General features: G+C 43.4%; 1 protein-coding gene across 2 annotated transcripts in view; it reads right to left on the bottom strand.

Annotated features, from left to right (window-relative positions):
- KLHL3 (kelch like family member 3) overlaps positions 1-17,512 on the bottom strand; it is a 113,141-nt gene extending 95,629 nt beyond the window's left edge. Inside the window, exons 1-2 of one of the 2 annotated variants that reach the window (XM_080804505.1) lie at positions 17,033-17,512; positions 2,345-2,464 (exon numbers count right to left, since the gene is read on the bottom strand). In XM_080804505.1, coding sequence (XP_080660631.1) covers positions 2,345-2,464; positions 17,033-17,088 — 176 coding nt within the window. In that variant the 5' untranslated portion in view covers positions 17,089-17,512. Of the gene's footprint in view, positions 1-2,344; positions 2,465-12,644; positions 12,715-17,032 lie in introns of those variants that run through there. The other variant, XM_080804506.1, reaches the window with a different exon arrangement.
- Between the last annotated feature and the right edge of the window lie 687 nt (positions 17,513-18,199).

The following is an 18,199-nucleotide window of genomic DNA, read 5'->3' as shown; positions in this document are numbered from 1 at the left end:
ATGGTATATCACATTAATTGATTTGCATATGTTGAACCGTCCTTGTACCATGGAGATATATTCTCCTCGACCACGGCATATGATCCTTTTAATGTACTGTTGAATCCATTTTCCTAGTACTTTGTTGAGAATTTTTACATCAATATCCATCGGGAATACTGAGCTGTAGTTTTCTCATCTTGTAGTGCCGTTATCGAGTTTTGGTATCAGGGTAATGCTGGCCTTGTTAAAATGAGTTTGAGAGTGTTCCCTTGTCTTCAGTTTTTTGGAAGAATTGAGAAGGACTGGCATTAATTCTTCTTTGACTCTCTGATAGAATTCACCAGTGAAACCATCTGGTCATGGGCTTTTTTTTTTTTTTTTTTTACTAGAAGATTTATATTACTGATTCAATCTCCTTAATCATTACTGGTCTGTTCAGATTTTCTTATTTCTTAATGATTCAGTCTTGGCAGGCTGTACATGTCAAGGATATTATCCATTTCCTCTAGATTATCCAATCTGTTACATACAATTGCTTATAATGGCATCTTATGATCATTTGTATTTCCATGGTATCAACTGTAATGTCTCCTCTCTCATTTTGAGTCCTCTCTATTTTCCTTGGTTAGTCTAGCTAAAGTTATATTTAATTTTTCAAAAAAACCAATTCTTACTTTCATTGATTTTGTTTCTATTGTCTTTCCAGTCTCATTTCATTCACCTCTGCTCTATTCTTCAATAGTTCCTTCCTTTTGGTAACTTTGGGCTTAAGTTGTTCTTCTTTTTCTAGTTCCTTGAAATGTAAATTTAGGTTGTTTATGTGGAGACCTGGAGTCTCAAATCAGGCAAAAGACACAAGCCATACTGAAGGGAACTAAATGAGGAATATCACTAGTATCTATGGAACACAACAAAAATTCTTCAATGACCAGACAACTGTACCCATAAGCATGAACATAAGCATGGACACTGTCCACTGCTTCAGACAACTACAGATAGAGCTTCCAGGAAATCTGGCAGGAGGCCTAATAAAAACTGAGCAGTGGTGCATAAGACAAATTTAATTTAACTTGGTTTTTAATGCCAAAGACTGGGCCCTGCAGAAAGGGGAAATGAGGAAACAAATATAGAACCAGATAGAATTTTTGTTTAAAAGTAGTTCAACCCCCTACTCAACAAACACATTTTTAGCTCTATGACCTTTTACTTATGCCATTTTCTCTGCCTGGAAGACTTCCCCCTAATCCCACCACTTGTCATTTCTTTAACTCTCACTTGTCTTTCATGATTTAGCTTAAACATCATCCCCTTAAGAAAGTGTTCTCCAAAGCTGCAGTGTGACATACTTGCTTTCACAGTAGCCTTTCAGAAACAAATAATTATTGCACATCTGTCATCTGACAGGCACCTGATGCATTTCTCCTTTATAACACCTATTTTGTACTATAAGAGGATTATTTTCACTGAACTATTTACATTTTTTACTCATATCCATCCCAGAACCTCATTAGTGCCTCTGGGCATCCTTAGTAAATGCCTTGAGGCTCCCACAAAGTATCAGGTGCTAGAGATCAGAGTGATTCAGAAGTTGCCCCTGCCTTTAGGGAGCTCATAAACAAGAGAGAAAAGAGGAGATTTACAAGTATAGCTCACAATAGGGTGAAGAAAGCTGTAAATAATACCATGGGCAAAGGAAGCTTCTGGGTTCTCTGGTGAGGAGGAGATTGGCTATACAGCCTTTGTACAGAAAAACTTGTTCAGTGTCCTGAATCTGCCTTGCAATAAGCTCACCAAATGTACTTATCGGCCTTATAAATAGCCTGCACACCACTCACCATTAGCTCATGGAAGATGAGTCCATTTGCATTACATTTCTTTCTCTGCAGAGTTAAACTGCATTGAAGAAGCTAGGTATTCATCCACTTACAGAGCTGTTGTAACAAGCTAAGTTCAGACCAAGGAATGAGAGAAGGAGGCCAAAAGAAAATGTGTAGCATCCACAATCTTTCATCTGCAACTACGTATCAGTATTGCAATCATTCTATTATTGGTCTCTAAGCAGCTGGTTCGGTTGGAAACCAAGTTTATGCAGAGCTGCTACAACCATTAAAAAATATATATATATTCCCCTGTGATTAAGAAGTAAAATGAAAGGTGTTAAATAAATACACAGAAAAGACAGCACTTTCTGAAAGCCCTTCTGTCTTGCCTGGAGCGTAAAGCGGAAGCCAAGTGACTGAGAGTAGGTGGGGAAGAGTGAGAATTCACGAGGTGGTGGTGTCCTAACTTCTGCTCTCAGTCCCTGATGACGCTCACCCAACAAGCTCTTTCCAAAATGGCACAGGCAAAAGAGGAAAAGTACCTCCGCAGTTCATTCATAACCTTGAACGCCTTCCCCATGTGGGCAGAGTTGACAGTGATCGTCCTCTGGTTCTTCTCATCACCCCCGGCCTGAACCGGGGGCTGGGAGCTCAGCTTGATGCTGTGAACAGGAAGGGAGTGGGAGGGTGAAGAAAGGATCACATGTTGGTAAACCCATTCACCCAGCTGCCACAACTCAGTGCAACTGCCCACCCACCAGAAGCATCTTTGTCAGCTTGTTTTCTTCATCACAGACTCAGCAGGGGAAGAAATGCCCTGGGTCAGCCATTTCTGCAGGATCTTCCAATGCAACGTAGGTTCCTCTGGTGGAAGCCAAGCCCTTAGTCAGCTTCTACCAGCACTTGTGTGACTTTATGGGAAGACCTTAACTTCCACCCACCATGCACTAAAGGGGTGGGGACATGGGAGGAAAGTAAGTGCTATACCACTCACTTCACAGGGAAACTTTTTCATTCAATAAACATTTAAAGGAGACTACCATGTGCCAGGCACTGTATTTAAATTTAAGGGAAACACAACAACAAACAAGGTATAGACAGCTGCTCTTCCAAAGCTTAGAGCTCACTGTAGGAAGAAGCCTAGTAAACACCTAAACATTTTATATTGATTTTTTAAATTTAAATTCAATTAATTAACATATACTGTATTACTTGTTTCAGCGATACAGGTCTGTGATTCATCAGTCCTATATAACCTAAACATCCTATCTTAAGTATGATGATTGGACAGGAGGTAGAGAAGCACAGAGGACAGGTAACTACTAAAGTGCTAGCAGGATGAGGGGAAACTTGCCAGAAGCTAAGTGACAGCAGAAATCTCAAGGAAGAGCAAAAATAAGATGGTTAAAAAGGAGGATGGAGAGCATCCTGGCAGAGGAAAGAGGAGATACACAGAGACCTGAAGAAAGAGAGTCAAGGGAGTTCAGTAAAACCAGGAGTATCTCAAAAGCAAAGGTTAGAAGACGGAGCAGTCCTATAAGTGTCATATTAGCAAAGCTAAGGAGTTTGGATTTCTGAGCAGCTTCTGAGACAATGAGAAGCCACCAAAAGGAGAGAGAAGTGGGAGAGGAAGCAGGTGAACACATCTGTGCTTGAGAAAGACCATACACTGGCTGTGGTATGGAGCATGAAAGCTTCTGGAAAACCATAATCCCATGGAATCACAAGGGACTGTCACTGTTATGAAAAGAAGGTTTAGCTGTGTGGGCGAAGTGAGCAGGTGGGGACTAACAAGTCATTCATAACCTCAAAGTCCTCTGTACTGAAGACAAAACGCTCAAATCCCTATGGGATGCCAACTAGATGCCCAACTACTCCTGAGCAGTAAGTCTCAGCTTTATGGGAGGTGGGGTGGGGTATAAAAAATTAGCTAAAAAAAGTACTTTAAAAAAATAGCAGAAAAAAGGACTTTTTTTCCCCTAAACCAATGAAACTATTCAGCTCCAAGATCAAGTCCAGGACCTTGGAGATGTGTCTGTTCTAAGAGGAAAACAGAACCTTCTCCACTTGTGTAGATTTAGGGACTCACAGTTCACTCAAACTCTAGTTTAAAGATAGTTTGCTTTGCCTTTGCCTGGTGTGCCTCCTTCTAGGCGACCACCTAGACTTGCAAACTGGCTCAAGAAAGGGGCTTTTGTGGTTAAGAGAATGTTCCAGAGACCTGGTAATCTCTACAGATCTTACAGTGAAATTTGTAATTATTAGAACATTCAAATACAACCAGCAGGGATGCCTGGGTGGCTCAGTCAGTTAAGTGTCTGCCTTTGGCTCAAGTCATAATCCCAGGGTCCTGAGATCAAGTCCTGTATTGGGCTCCCTCCTCAGCAGACAGCCTGCTTCTCCCTCTGCCTGCTACTCCCCCTGCTTGTGCTCTTTCTCTCTCTGTCTCTCTCTCTCTCTCTCTCTGACAAAAAAAAAAAAAACAAAAAAAAAATCTTTAACAACAAAAAAACAAAAATCAAAAACAACCAGCACGCAAGACCTACAGTTTGTCTGACCACGACAGACTCTTCCTTTGGCTTCCTTCCCTCACTTCAGTTCAGTATGCAAATGTAAGACCACAGTCATCTGAACTTTGGGACTATTCAAATTCTGAGGGCAAGGAAGTTATCTGAGCACAGAAAGATAAATAGCAAGACATGCACAAAGGCAGATGATTAGAATGATATCCTTAAGGAGGTAAAAAAAAAAAAAAATTGATCTCAAAAACATTAGAAGAGGGGCGCCTGGGTGGCTCCGTGGGTTAAAGCCTCTGCCTTCGGCTCAGGTCGTGGTCTCAGGGTCCTGGGATCGAGCCCCGCATCGGGCTCTCTGCTCAGCGGGGAGCCTGCTTCCTCCTCTCTCTCTGCCTGCCTCTCTGCCTACCTGTGATCTCTCTCTCTGTCAAATAAATAAATAAAATATTAAAAAAAAAAAAAACATTAGAAGAGGGATGCCTGGGTGGCTCAGTTGGTTAAGCAGCTGCCTTCGGCTCAGGTCATGATCCCAGCGTCTTGGGATCGAGTCCCACATCGGGCTCCTTGCTCGGCAGGGAGCCTGCTTCTCCCTCTGCTCCCTCTGCCTCCCTCTGCCTCCCTCTGCCTCCCTCTGCCAGTGCTCACTCTCTCTCTCTCTTTCTGACAAATAAATAAATAAAATCTTTAAAAAAAAAACAAAAAAAAACCAAAAACAAAACATTAGAAGATATGGTCAAGGTGAAGTAGCACTCAGTAAAGTAAAATAATATTTCATGTGAGAAATTTTACAAGCTTTCTTTCTTTTATAGTCAGTGTCTTTCAGAACAAAGGAACATATGGGGAGGAGGAATAGAAAAAAACAAGAGAGAGGAAATCAAGTCATAGAAGACTATTAGAGAACAAATTGAGGATTGACAGAGAGAGGTAGGTGGAGAATGGGCTAGAAGGGAGATGGGCATTAAGAAGGGCACTTGTTGTGATGAGCACTGGGTGTTGTATGTAAGTGATGAACCACTGAATTCTACTCCTGAAACCAATATTGTACTATCCGTTCTCTACCTAAAATCTAAAAAAAAAAAAAAAAAAAGGCAGTGTCTTTCCTTATGTCAAGGCCAGAAAGATACTTTCTATTTTCTACTAAAAGTTTAACATTTTTGCTTTTGATTAATGGCTCTTATTTTATCTGATGTTGATTTTTATGTCACGATGTGAAATACAGTTCTAATTTTTTCCCATACGTTCCACTTACAGAATACTTATTTTTCCCACTTACCTGTCATGCCACCTTAGGTCACATGTCAAAGTTCCAAATACAGGGATCTATTTCCAGACTCTCTAAGTTATTCCATTTGGTCAGTTTATCTGTCTACATTATTTCTGTAACTTCATTATAAGGCTCGATATCTGACAGGGCAAGTCCTCAATCCTATTATTATGCTTCAAATGTGTCCTCACTATTGCAGTTTCTTTACTCTTTCACCCAAATTTTAGTATCAGTTTGTTAAGTTCTATGAACGACTCATAGGATTTTGATGGGAAACCACACTGAATTTATAGGTCAATTAGGACAGAACTGATACTTTCTGATATTATGTCTTCCAATCCATGAATACGTAATATCTCTCTCCATTTATTTAATCTTCTTTAATGTCAAACTTTTATATTTTTCTGTGACGACCTTACACATTTTTGATTAAAGTTATTAAGTACTCTAAGATTTTTGTTGTTTTTTAACAATAGCAATGGTGCTTTTTTGAACTGTATTTTCTGACTGCTACAGTTTATAAAATGCAATTGATTTTTGCAAATTACTATCCAGCCGCCTTACCAAATGTTCTTATTTCTTTATTTGTCCGAAGAGTCAATAAGGTGTTCTATGTAAGCAATCCTATCAACCTGCATATATTGCCAGAGGGGGTTTTTTCCCCTCTTTTCCAATGCTTAGGCCTCTACTTTTTTTTTTTCTTAAGAAATTCTGCGCTGCTAGGATGGCCACACAATGTTGAACAGAAAGTGTGCTAACAAATACTCTTATCATCTTCCTGATTTTAAAGATGATGATTCTAATGTTTCCCCATTGTGCATGTTTGTTGTAGGATTTTTACAGATAACCTTAATCAAATTAAGAAAATTCCCTTGTATTTTATTGCTTTTTAATCATAAAGTTATACTGAATTTTATCAAATATTTTTGTGAATATAATGACCTGATCACATGGATTTTTCTCTTCAATCTTTTTTTTTTTTTTTAAAGATTTTACTTATTTGTCAGAGAGAGAGAGAGGACACGCTCAAGCAGGGGGAGCAGCAGGCAGATGGAGAAGGTGGCTCCCCACTGAGCAAGGAACCCAATGTGGAACTCAATCCCAGGACCCTGGGATCACAACCTGAGCTGAAGACAAACACTTAACTGACTGGGCCATCCAGTCATCCTTTCCACTTTAATCTTTTAATGGGGTAAATGATACTAATATATTTTCTAAAACTAAACCATACTTGCATTCCTGGGATGAATCTAGAAATTGCAAAAAGACTTCACAAATATTCATTATAAATGCTGTTTTCAAATTGTAAAGCGACTTAAAAGCCAACAGAAAAAAATATGTAATTTGGTACTGATTAAAGAATGACTGAAGGTTTTTGACCAGGAACTAATTTGAGTTCCTAAAAGCCCAGTGGACAGACATTATTAGTTCTACTTCACATATACGGAATAGGGCCATCTTGGAAGCACTGACAACAAGCTCCAGCCTGACCAGTGAACAGGAAGGCTTGCTCTTCCTGTTGCGTTGCTCTTTGCACTTTCTGGCCTGTCAAAATGGTCTAATAATGATGTAGCCTGGTTAATGGTGTTGTGTTTACCAAAAAGTCTCAAACACAGAATGCCTATTCAAAGTATTAAAGTGCAACAAAAAGCAATTCATACCAAAGCCAGCCTGACCACTGGGATGGTTAGGGAACGAACATCTGGTCTCCTCGCTCTATCCAGAGCTCTTTCTACCTTTGATACAGGGGCAAGGGTTGACATCAGAAAGATCCTAAGGTCTCTTTCTTCCCCTGCTCTGCAGCTCTGTGATAACATGGCAAGTCTGGAGTAGACTCTGGATCCCTGGTTTCTGGAAGGTACAAGCTTCTTGGCAACTCACTGACCTTCCAAGGAGCAGGAAAGTGAGGAAAGAAAGGGGCTGACTGCTCAGAGAAGTTAAGAATCTTGTACAAGATGACACAGATAATAAATTGCAAGGCTGGAAGCTAAGCTCAGGTGTCTGACTTGAATCTGCCCAAGCTATTCACCACAGCCTACACTCTCCAGCATGTACATATATGCACAGGCACACATATGCCTCACTCTAGGGTCACATGCTCAGGAAGAGTTACTAGATACCACCATTCCCTCCCCTAAATTTTTCTTCTTCCATCTGTACCAGATCTTCATTAGTTAGCCCCCGTAGATAGCCCATTCCCATTCTCTCAAGGCACCAGTGTGCTCAGTTCATGATTCTAGAGATGGCTGGTATAGGTATAGGTCTCCCTCCCACAGAAGGCCCTCATTACATATTTGTCATCAATGAATTCTGACCTGAAAACCCTGCACTTGTCCTTACAAGTGATGGACGGCAGAGCAGAGTGGAAGAATTTGCCCCAACCAATGGCTCCAAGGCTAATGATTTTTAAAAGTCCAAGTGGGGGGGCGCCTGGGTGGCTCAGTGGGTTAAAGCCTCTGCTTTCGGCTCCGGTCATGATCCCAGGGTCCTGGGATTGAGCCCTGCATCGGGCTCTCTGCTCAGCAGGGAGCCTGCTTCCCCTTCTCTCTCTGCCTGCCTCTCTGCCTACTTCTGTCAAATAAACAAATAAAATCTTAAAAAAAAAAAAGTCCAAGTGGGGTTGGTTTTCAGAGTTAAACTATAAGTCAATACACATAAAATATTAATTACAAAAAAATTAATTACCGAAGTTATAAAAATATCTAAGTTCTAAATGTTAGGCCCTCTCACCACACCACCTCCTACAGCCTTTTCTCCAGCCCACCCTTGTCCTCTACCATCCAAATCCACATATCCAATGTCTGCCTTAAATCCCTCACATTTTGCACAGTAACTCATACTCACCCTATCCAAAATGAGGCTCTCTACCCTCCCTACTCTTCCTCAAGGCTACTCTTCTTTTCGTACTCAGAGGTAAAACGAACCACCCACTCACCTATTCAAGGCAGAAACTGGGATGTCATCCTTGATAACCTCTTCCCTCTCTCTCACACACCCCTCACATACAGTCCCAAGTGCTCCTTTAATCTATCTCCACTCCATTACCTTCTCAGAGTCACTGCTACCACAATGTCAGCCAGGCCATCATGATCCCTTGCCTGCCTCACTAAGATAACCTGCTCCCTGACTCCAGAGTGACCTTTACAGAATGTCAGTGTGAGCAAGGGATGTTCTATGTGAAACCTCCCACTGGCTCTTCACTGGGTTCAGAATAAATCTCAGAGACCTTGCCTGGCCCTTCAGAACTCTACCATTGCCCTGAAGACTTCTTGCTACCATACTCCTAAAATATTTGCACCTGTCTAAATATACCAGGCTCCTTTGCCCTACCCTACTCATTCTTAGCCTCTCGCTGGAAGTCTTCCCTATCACCCTCCACTACCCACTATATTAATTTCCCTTCTGTGTTCCCACAGTACTCAGTGCTTTCCTCCATGTAATGCTGTAATTACCTCTCACTTTTCTGTCTCTCCCACATAGCACGTTGCTGGGACGTGTTTAACAGTTAGTTGCCAGGAAGAGAGCCCTGGTTTGTAACATTTGCCAATTTCTATGGTGTCAATACTCCCTCCATGGCAGATTTCAAGCTACCAACATGATCTTACTGAACATGTGAAAGAGATGGGTAACACCACACCATTATACCACAATGCAGTATTTCCACCACAGAGACATGAGAGACATAATCTAAAAGGCATAGACCATAGTAAAATAACTAGGAAGAGATGAGTTTGGGGTATTCATTATACTTGTTTATAATTTATTCTTAAGTTATAGAATTTATTTTTAATAAAGGCTATACTTCTTAGAATGACTCACAAAATTCCTGAGAATTTAATAAGCAGCCCTTATAAATGGTGAGTGCTGGCTCCAGCATACCACCGCCAACCCTAGACTTTGAGCTCCATGACAACCAGGATGGTGTCTTATTTTCCTCTGTATTCTGAGCCTCTGGCACATGGCAAGTGATCAATAAACAATCACTGAGTAAATGATTGGATAGGTAAGTAAATAAGATGTAACTACCAACTATTCCAATCTTTCCTCACTTCACCTGATTAAAATAATTATGGCTTTGTCCCTCTCAACTTTCCCTCTTTGTAACCCCATGGAAGGGGGTGGGGTTCTTTCTTAGCTGGTCTAGTCCCCTGCATTAGTGATATGGAATAAAGAGGATGCAGGGTGAGAGAAAGGCATCATCAATTAGAGTGGAAGAAGGAAGGAAGGAAGGAAGGAAGATAGGTGGTTACTCAAAGTTTAAGTTCTTAGGCTCTTCCATTGCTGAGGAAAACTCATGCAAGGAATAGAAAAGAGAGGACACTGCTACAGGAAGCATGTTAGCAGGGCAGGAGATGGAAAAGCCTCTAAGCCACCGACTGTGCAGGGAATTTGGGGGATCTGCCAAATGAGGAGCTCCAGAGGATCCAGGGTATGAGAGAGTGTGCAGGAAAGAGGAGACCGAGAAATGCTGCTGAGCTGAGCATTAGGAACTGCATTCACTCTAAGTCTTCAAGAGACGCAAAGGAAGGTCAGAGAGTGTGGGCGGACACTGGGCCACATAAAAAGAGTCCAAGCACATTATGTTCAAGCTACAGAAGAGAGAGAATAAAGAGAGGCAAAGTCACCTAAAGAAGGCAGAACAGCTCTGAGTCAGAGTAAGACTATGTCAAAGTGCTAACCCCCAACAAAGAAAGTGTCATTTAGAAAGGGAAACTGAAAAACAAGAACCAGACGGAGGAAGCCCCCCATCCAGCTCATCACACACTATCTAGGAAAGAAATGATTTAATCATCATGGTCTGACCTGGTTCAGCCTCAGGTCCGATGCATGTTTTAAAGCTTGAAGGCTGTAAACATTTGAATGCCACAACTCAGTCCCTAGCTCACTATGCAGCCTTTGATCAATTTGGTCCTCCTTCCTTCAGGAAGGAAGCAAGGAAGCAGTAGCAGGTGCTCAGGAACATCCTTACAATAGCCATCTTCACTGCAAATTATTCAGGGGCCATTCTGACTGCTGTACTTTCAGTTCTCATGGAGAGTTCATCAGCATGACTTTGCGTCTCCAAGTCTGGGCAGCAGTGAGACAGTGATGAAATGGGGTTTCTGTACCAACAGGGCTCTGGGCCAACTACAGATCTAGCAGTTACCCCAGTCCTAAAGTTCAAGGCCAAAATGACCAAATCTGAATTTCCACCTCTGGGCTAGTAAAGGACCTGTCACTTGAAGACATCCAGGCAGCAGGATTCAGGACTTGATGGTGCAGTCCTGTCATCAAGAACCACCACCTACACATGGGCTGCTATAAAGCCCTATTATTCTCCATACTCTTTCAGTGGTGCTGCCTCTGTTCACAGCATCAGGCTGAGCCTCTGCAACAGCCCACACAGATGCACAGAAGATGTATATTGTAAGCTGTAGCTCCTGGCTAACAATTAATAACAGCATTAACTGAAAGTGGATAATATGGTAAAGCACTTTGCCTCCATGATCTCGTTTTATCTTCAGAACAGCCCTTGGGGCGCCTGGGTGGCTTGGTTGGTTAAGTGTCTGCCTTTGCTCAGGCCAGGGTCCTGGGATTGACCCCCACATTGGGCTCCCTGCTCTGCGGGGAGCCTGCTTCTCCCTTTCCTCTGCTTGCTGCTCTCCCTGCTTGTGTTCTCTCTCTCTCAAATAAATTAATAGAATATCTATTTTTTTAAAAAAGCCCTATAATCTCCTTAAGCACTGAGATAAAACTTGTCTCAAAATCCTACATAATTACTAAGTGGAGAATTAACACTCAAACCCAGGTCTATGCAACTCCAAGGCCTATGTCCTTAACAGCAATGTTCATTGACTTGGGACAATGTCCACAGCCTATCTGGCTGAGCGAGCTCAATCTTTACGCCCCACTCTCTGAGGTTCTTCACTATGCAGCCCAACCAGCCAAATGAAAAGGACTAAACCCTGCAGGACCTGTGACATGGCACTACTTCCCTCCACTGACTGCAGGGAAACTGCAGTCTGTATTAGAGTTGGTATCATTAATGGTAGTGAACTTGGAATCCTCACATAAGTCCATCCTGATTCGTCAAACTGGTGAGCAGCTGCTGCCCTTCCTACTATGTGGTCCTTGCTAAACCAGCTAAAGAATATCTATATGTTGCTGATCACATTCCTAAGAGCCCAATTCATAGGCAGTTTCCTTCAAAACCCAGGGCGGGGGTGGCAGTTCAGGCGGGGAGGGTGATGTCTCTCACATGGGCTGTGTAAAAATGCAAAACATAACAGAAACACTTGTCAGAATGAGACAAAGAGAGAGGAAGACTAAGAGAAAAACACCCCTTGTTATGTGGCATTTTGGGATCCAAGCTTCTACTCAGATTGAACAGGAGAGCTGAGCTCTTCCAACACGTGTGGTTTTGATAGAGGCTATGACAGACTTTCATAAGTTAAAAAGAAAAGTCCAGGGGAATTGTGCTGAGAGTTTGAAAATCCTCAAAGATAATAAAAAGTTACAGATTTCTAGCTTAAGAACAACTGAACTTATTTAACAGGAAAAAGTCAAAGAATAAAGTATGTTCAGGTTATTTTTTATTATCACTTATTAATGCTCTTTTCAGTCTAACCTAGTTTTAGGGTTCATCCAGCAACTGAAAAGAATTAGGTCACTTCTACAATGGCAAATTTCATCAACTAAAGCACTCGCTTTAGAAAATTTACCCCAAAATGTTCTTGCCTGCCTCTGTCTGAACAATCTAAAACTTAGCAAGCAAAATCCTAAAAACCCAAATCTGGGTATGGGGAAATCAAGCGGCTTCACTGACTTTGTTTTTTGCAGTTAAAAACAAAAACAAAAACAAAAACAAAACTTACTTCACCAATAAATATTTCCAAAATGGAAAATTTGGTTTCAATTATCATGGTTGAAATGTACATCTGCTTCAGGCAGCAGTGATGTCCAAAAACGTCTACAAAAGTTTCTAACCATGACTACTAGGGATGGGAGAGGACTTAAGGACATACCATGGAAGAGAGAAAAGGCGAGAGTGCTCAATATTGGCTCTTCTTGCTAGCATTTTACCTGGAGTGCAAACCTCAGCATTTAGAGAGTATCAGCTAAGTCATGTCTTCTCAAGAAATATGATCTTTCTCTCCATCGATCAAGGGTGAAAAAAAATCTCTTCTGGCTCTGAAGCTCCTGAAGTCCAGAACAAGTTCTCCTTAGTAAGAATGAGCCATTCTCCTGAGAATTGCTCCCACCAAATCATATGACAGTGCTGGACACATGGTGATCCTCTCAAGCAGGTGCACCCCATTGCTTCTGATGAAGGAAACTGTAATTTTAAGGAAAATGGACAACTAACTTCCCCTTTTTATGATGCTTCTTCCTAAAATTGTTGCTCTCTGCAAATCTTGCAGATATGCCCGACACTGTGCCTGGAAAAAAAAATTTTTTTTTAAGATTTTATTTTTAGGGGCGCCTGGGTGGCTCAGTCAATTAATAAGCATCTGCCTTCACCTCAGGTCATGATCCCAGGGTCCTGGGATCAAGCCCCACATTGGGCTCCCTGCTCAGCAGGGAGTCTGCTTCTCCCTCCTCCAATCCTGTTCCCCCTACTTGTGTTTTCTTTCTGCCAAATAAATAAATAAAATCTTTAAAAAAAAAAAGATTTTATTTTTAAGTTATTTCTACATGCCACGTGGGGCTCAAACTCACAACCTCAAGATCGAGATGCATGCTCTACCGACTGAGCCAGCCAGGCGCCCTTAGAAAAAAAAATTTTTAAATTGTCGTAATATACTTAACATGACATTTTCCACTTTAGCCACTTTTGAGTGTGTGGTTCAGCAGCATTAAGTACATTCACACTGTTGTGCAACTATCACCACCATCCATGTCTGGAGTATAAATAAGGCTGCTTAGCCCACAAGGCTGATTTCCAGAACTGAAATACAATCTTAATTGCAAGAGCAATTGCCATTTTCACTGTCTATCTGCTCTACAAACACGCAGGCCGATACACACACACACAATTTATCAGTGGAGTGGCTGAGAGCCACAAAACAGAAAGCAGAGCCATCTTCCGTTGATTTTTCACAAAGGCTGATGGCAATCTTAGCATCAGCAGGTTCTTTAGAGAGCAGGACAGCTTGGGGGACACGGCAAAGGTGAGCGCAAATTCATAGGTTCTTCTTGATACTCTGGCTGAACAAAAGTGTATCCGGTTCGTGATTCCGAACCACCAAGGGATCCAGATGCCTCAGGATGTCTGTAAAAAGGAGGATTAAGGTAGGTGTCCAGGAACCCTGGCAGAGGAAATGCCAAGCCCTGTGTGGTATCTCACTATGAGGAGATGGATGGCTCAGGTAGAAGCAAGAGAATGGGCCTGACAAGCCCTCCCCAATTCTCTCATGGGAAAAGTCCCACATAGTCTGCTTCAGATGGTAAATATAGAAAGTCCTTAAAATAAGCCTCAGTTAGAATCCCAGCACGAGTCATGGGGTACAACAGGGCAATAGATGAACACAAGGGGTAACAAGTACCGTTTACCTAGAACTCAGTCTGTGCCACAAAAATTTTACTAGGTGCCTTCTGTGCATTACCTCATTTGATCATGACACCAACTCGGTGAGGTACAGATACTGTTATTACTCCCTTTATACCAGAGAGAAGAATTATTTGTGAAAAAAAAAAAAGTGACACACTCAAGGTCACACGGTTTATGAAGCAGATCCACAGCAAAGTCTATGTTACTCTAAATCGCATGCTTTCGATTAAGAGCCATTTAAGGGAGAAGTTATTTTCATACCCTCGTGGCAAAGAAAGAAACTGTTCGTTAAAAATCCCTTGGCTGAAAAAATGTTAATGCTTAAAAACAGCCCCAATTAAGCTGCAGCAGGTTAAGCGTGGACCAAGCACAGATTCAGGATTCCTCCAGTTGCTGGAGGTTTGACATGTGATCCTAGGCCAGTCACTCGGCTTCTTGGGCCTTGGGTTTCCCAGGGAACTTGTAAAACAAGGCCGCGTTCCCTGTTCTCTGCCTACAAAGCATTCCACCAGGTCAGTGACCCGTACTGAGATAATAAGGCCAATAGCCAGAGACGAACCTACTGGCTGAAGGTTTCAATCTCCTCTCTGACCAACTTTCTTCTTAGTTATCAGACTTTCCAGCAAAAGTTATCAGCTAATTGCCAAATAATTATGCAGCACCTACTCTGCATGCAGCACACAGCAAAGAGTAAGGAGTATGCAGAGATACAGGCATGCTCCTTACCCTTCAGGACCCGTCTCTGAGTTTGGGGACTTGAAAGATACATAAAACAAAATCAGAAAAACATCGGGGGGTGGGAGGGGGCATGATTCAGTATCCAACTATGGCTACAAACTGGAGAGACTAGAATTCAGAAGAACATCACCTCGAACTAGAAAAGCTGAGGTTATCAACACAAAGTAGGGTTTCAAAACAGCCTTGTTAGTCGGATAACTTTCAGAAAAGAAGAAGGGAAAGGCATTCAAGGTGAAAGGAACTCTGGGAACGAAGGATCTGGGACTGGATGGAGCAGTATACAGGACGTATGGTCATAAAAGAGACCAAAAACATTGCCCAGCGGGGGTATGGGTGAGCAGAGGGAATGCAGACGGGGCCAGATTTCAGAAGATGTGAATGTCTGACGTGGTGAGCTGGGAACAAAAGGTACTGAGATGGGTGACGTGGTGAACACTGGACGCTGCTCAGTTTGGATTTCTTGCCTATTCTCTGTCTCCGGAAGGGGAAAAACAAAATTCAGGGGTCATAAAGGCCAGGACATCAGCCATCCCAGCAGAAAGGCACCAAAGTGTCGAAGAACAAGAGATTTCCTAGAGGGCAAAGGATCATTACATTTCTGAAAAGAGGACAGGAACACAGCAGATGCCCCAAATGCTCAGGAAGCAGTACTTTGATCTGCTGCGGCTCAACTCACAAGAACCTTTCAGGCCCGACATGCCACCAGTCAAGCAAATTGGCCTGATCCAGAATTCCTAAAGCGCCATTCACATCACCCCTGCCCTTCTGCTAGGTATCAGACCAACAGAAGGTGAGGACACCACCCACCTCTGCACTCAGCCTAGGAGATAGGCCCCCAGATGCTCTGTTGCCCAGTAGGCCCCATGGAGTGGACCTAAGCTCCTGTTGCAGACAGCACAGAAGCAGAAGCTGCATCAGCAGCACACTCACACTAAAAGTCCCAGACTCATCCTGTGGGAATCACAGCAAGTAACGCAGTGTCTGGGGCCTCTTCAGACTGGAAGACACCCCACCAATACGCCAATTCTAACAGGGTCTAGAGAGGTTAATGGCATCACCCTGCCGCATGAGATGAAGACGTCAAGCCAGTATGAGCAAAGGAAATTGTTTACTGACGTCCTCTCCAGTGCTGAGTTAGGCGAACCGGTTATCATTTCACCTGCCAGTTATCATCTGTATCAAACCGACAACTCAGAGCAGCAGCCCTCCCCTCAGTGGTGCAGGGCCATACCTCACCCCTCCCTGCCTAAGGCCTCCTGCCGTCACCCCCCCTCAAGGAAAATGGCAAGCCTCACGCTCTTCACCAGCCACAGACCCACAGAACGAAGAGGCTGACACGGCAGGAGGAGACGTTTTAGCACAGAGGAATGACCCGCCCCCTCACTGCATTGAGCACATCCGAAATGAAAGAATCAGGTCCTCGGATAATAGTTGAAAACGTACATGCATGTGCCTGCCAGAAAATAACTCTTGCTAGTTAGATCCAGCTCAACAGAAGTACTTCAATTCCCTTCAGTGGATTTCCTATGTCATAAACAATTCCTGATAGAAAGAGCAAGAGTTCCTCTAGAGCATACATTCCAGTATCATTCATAAACTTTTCAATGAAAATGAGAGTCAGTTCAGAGCAAGTGTCATCTGAATGGGTTTCTCTCCTTCTTATTTGAACTTGTGTGTGTATACAGGCACACACACATGCACGCACACACATACATCCTTTTAGGATAGACAAGAGCATGGCATGCTTAAGATTTGAGCACTTTGGTGTGAAAATGTAAGCAGTCCCTGCCAGGCCAGCCCTGCTGTGACATCAGAAACCCCTCACCAAAGAAAAACCACCCCCGGGAAAGTACCCAAGAAAGGGAAACGCCTCCTTGAAACAGCCTGAGAAAGGCAATCCTGATTCAGCTCATGCTAAAACTATCCCCAAACACCAGCCAGGAAGTCCCTTCTTTCAGGGGGCTCTACTGCCCAGCACACCCAGACCTGCCTTTGCAGAAGCCAGATCTCTGGAAAAGGGGGCTCCCTCCTCTGACTCTGCTGCCCACTGGGATCCAGCAGTGTCCAGGTCTTCTGACCCTGCCTTGCCAATGCAGATATAAAAGCTGGTAGCTGTACCACAAGCACACGTTCACACACACGCACACACACATACCACAACACACACTTATTCCATACATACCTTTCACCGTCCATTGTGCGAGGCCCAGCTGGGGTGGCAGCCGCTGAACTGTGCATGCACCCGGAGATCCTAGCTCTATTCTCCGTTCTCCCGGCCAACCAACAGGAGATCTGATCAGCAACAGTGATTCAGCATGGCTGCAAACGAAGCCTCCTCCCTCTCGATCCTCCTTCCTCTGACTTACTCCCAGCAGCTTCTACCGCAGAAGCAGCGGCAGCAGCAGAAAATGTCTTACCCAGAGCTCCCTGCAGCCCTTTCAGCTGCTAAAAGCAGCAACCCACTTGCTCCCCCTCCCCCGCAGGCTTGCTGCTCCTCCGTCTCCTAGGAACAGCGCGGCTCCAGCGATCCAAGTGCGGTGCCACCTTTCCAGCTGCCTCCACATCTGCCCAGGCATCCCCAGCACAGGCTGACTAGCCCACCCCAGGGGCTCCCGCCTCCTGTGCCTGCACTGCGAAGGTTCAGGCAGTTCCTCAGCGGCCCAAGAAATACTGGCCCCCGCCCCCTCCCCAGCCCCCACAGGCTACAAGTCCGTCAGCCTGGCCAGATTGCTGGAATGAGGAGGCCCCTCTGTGGCCTATAGTGGAGTTTATCCACCTGGGGAAATTGGCTTTTGGTCACAGCTCACATTCCAATTCCTCCTCACAAAATCTACAGTAGCTCTGAGAGTCTGACAGATGGAGAGAAGTTAGGGGAGAAGAGCCTGATATAACTGAGAATGCTGAGAGAAATTTCATAAAGAGAACAGGAGACAGAGGTGAAACTGAAACAAACTGTCTTTTGCCTCAAGGGGCCAAAGACTATCGCAGCAAAGCCATGACAATGAACACCGCACACAGTGATTTCCCTACGCCGTACTGAAAGACCACAAATTTCATAGCACAACCTTAAAATACCTTCCTAAAGCACTGAAATTTAACTTCAGCTGTGGCTCCAACTAGTAAGTCTCCCAATGAACCCTCATCTCCAGCCAAAGATCTCTCATACCCTGTAATCTCCAGCTGCTGAGCCTCGATTTAGACTTACTTAACTCTAAAATACCATCTTGGGAAGGCACAAGGCCAGTCTGTGTCTCCTAGCCATAGCCAAGAGGCTTAGAGGAAACTGAAGCCATCAGTCCCTGGTGATCGATTAGTTAGCCATAGAAATGGGTTCAGAAGCTTGCTTAAT

The sequence above is a fragment of the Martes martes genome (genome assembly GCF_963455335.1).
Source record: "Martes martes genome assembly, chromosome: 5".
NCBI lineage: Eukaryota > Metazoa > Chordata > Mammalia > Carnivora > Mustelidae > Martes > Martes martes.
The sequence above is the reverse complement of the archived record's forward strand: the minus strand, read 5'-3'. Positions and strand labels throughout refer to the sequence as shown.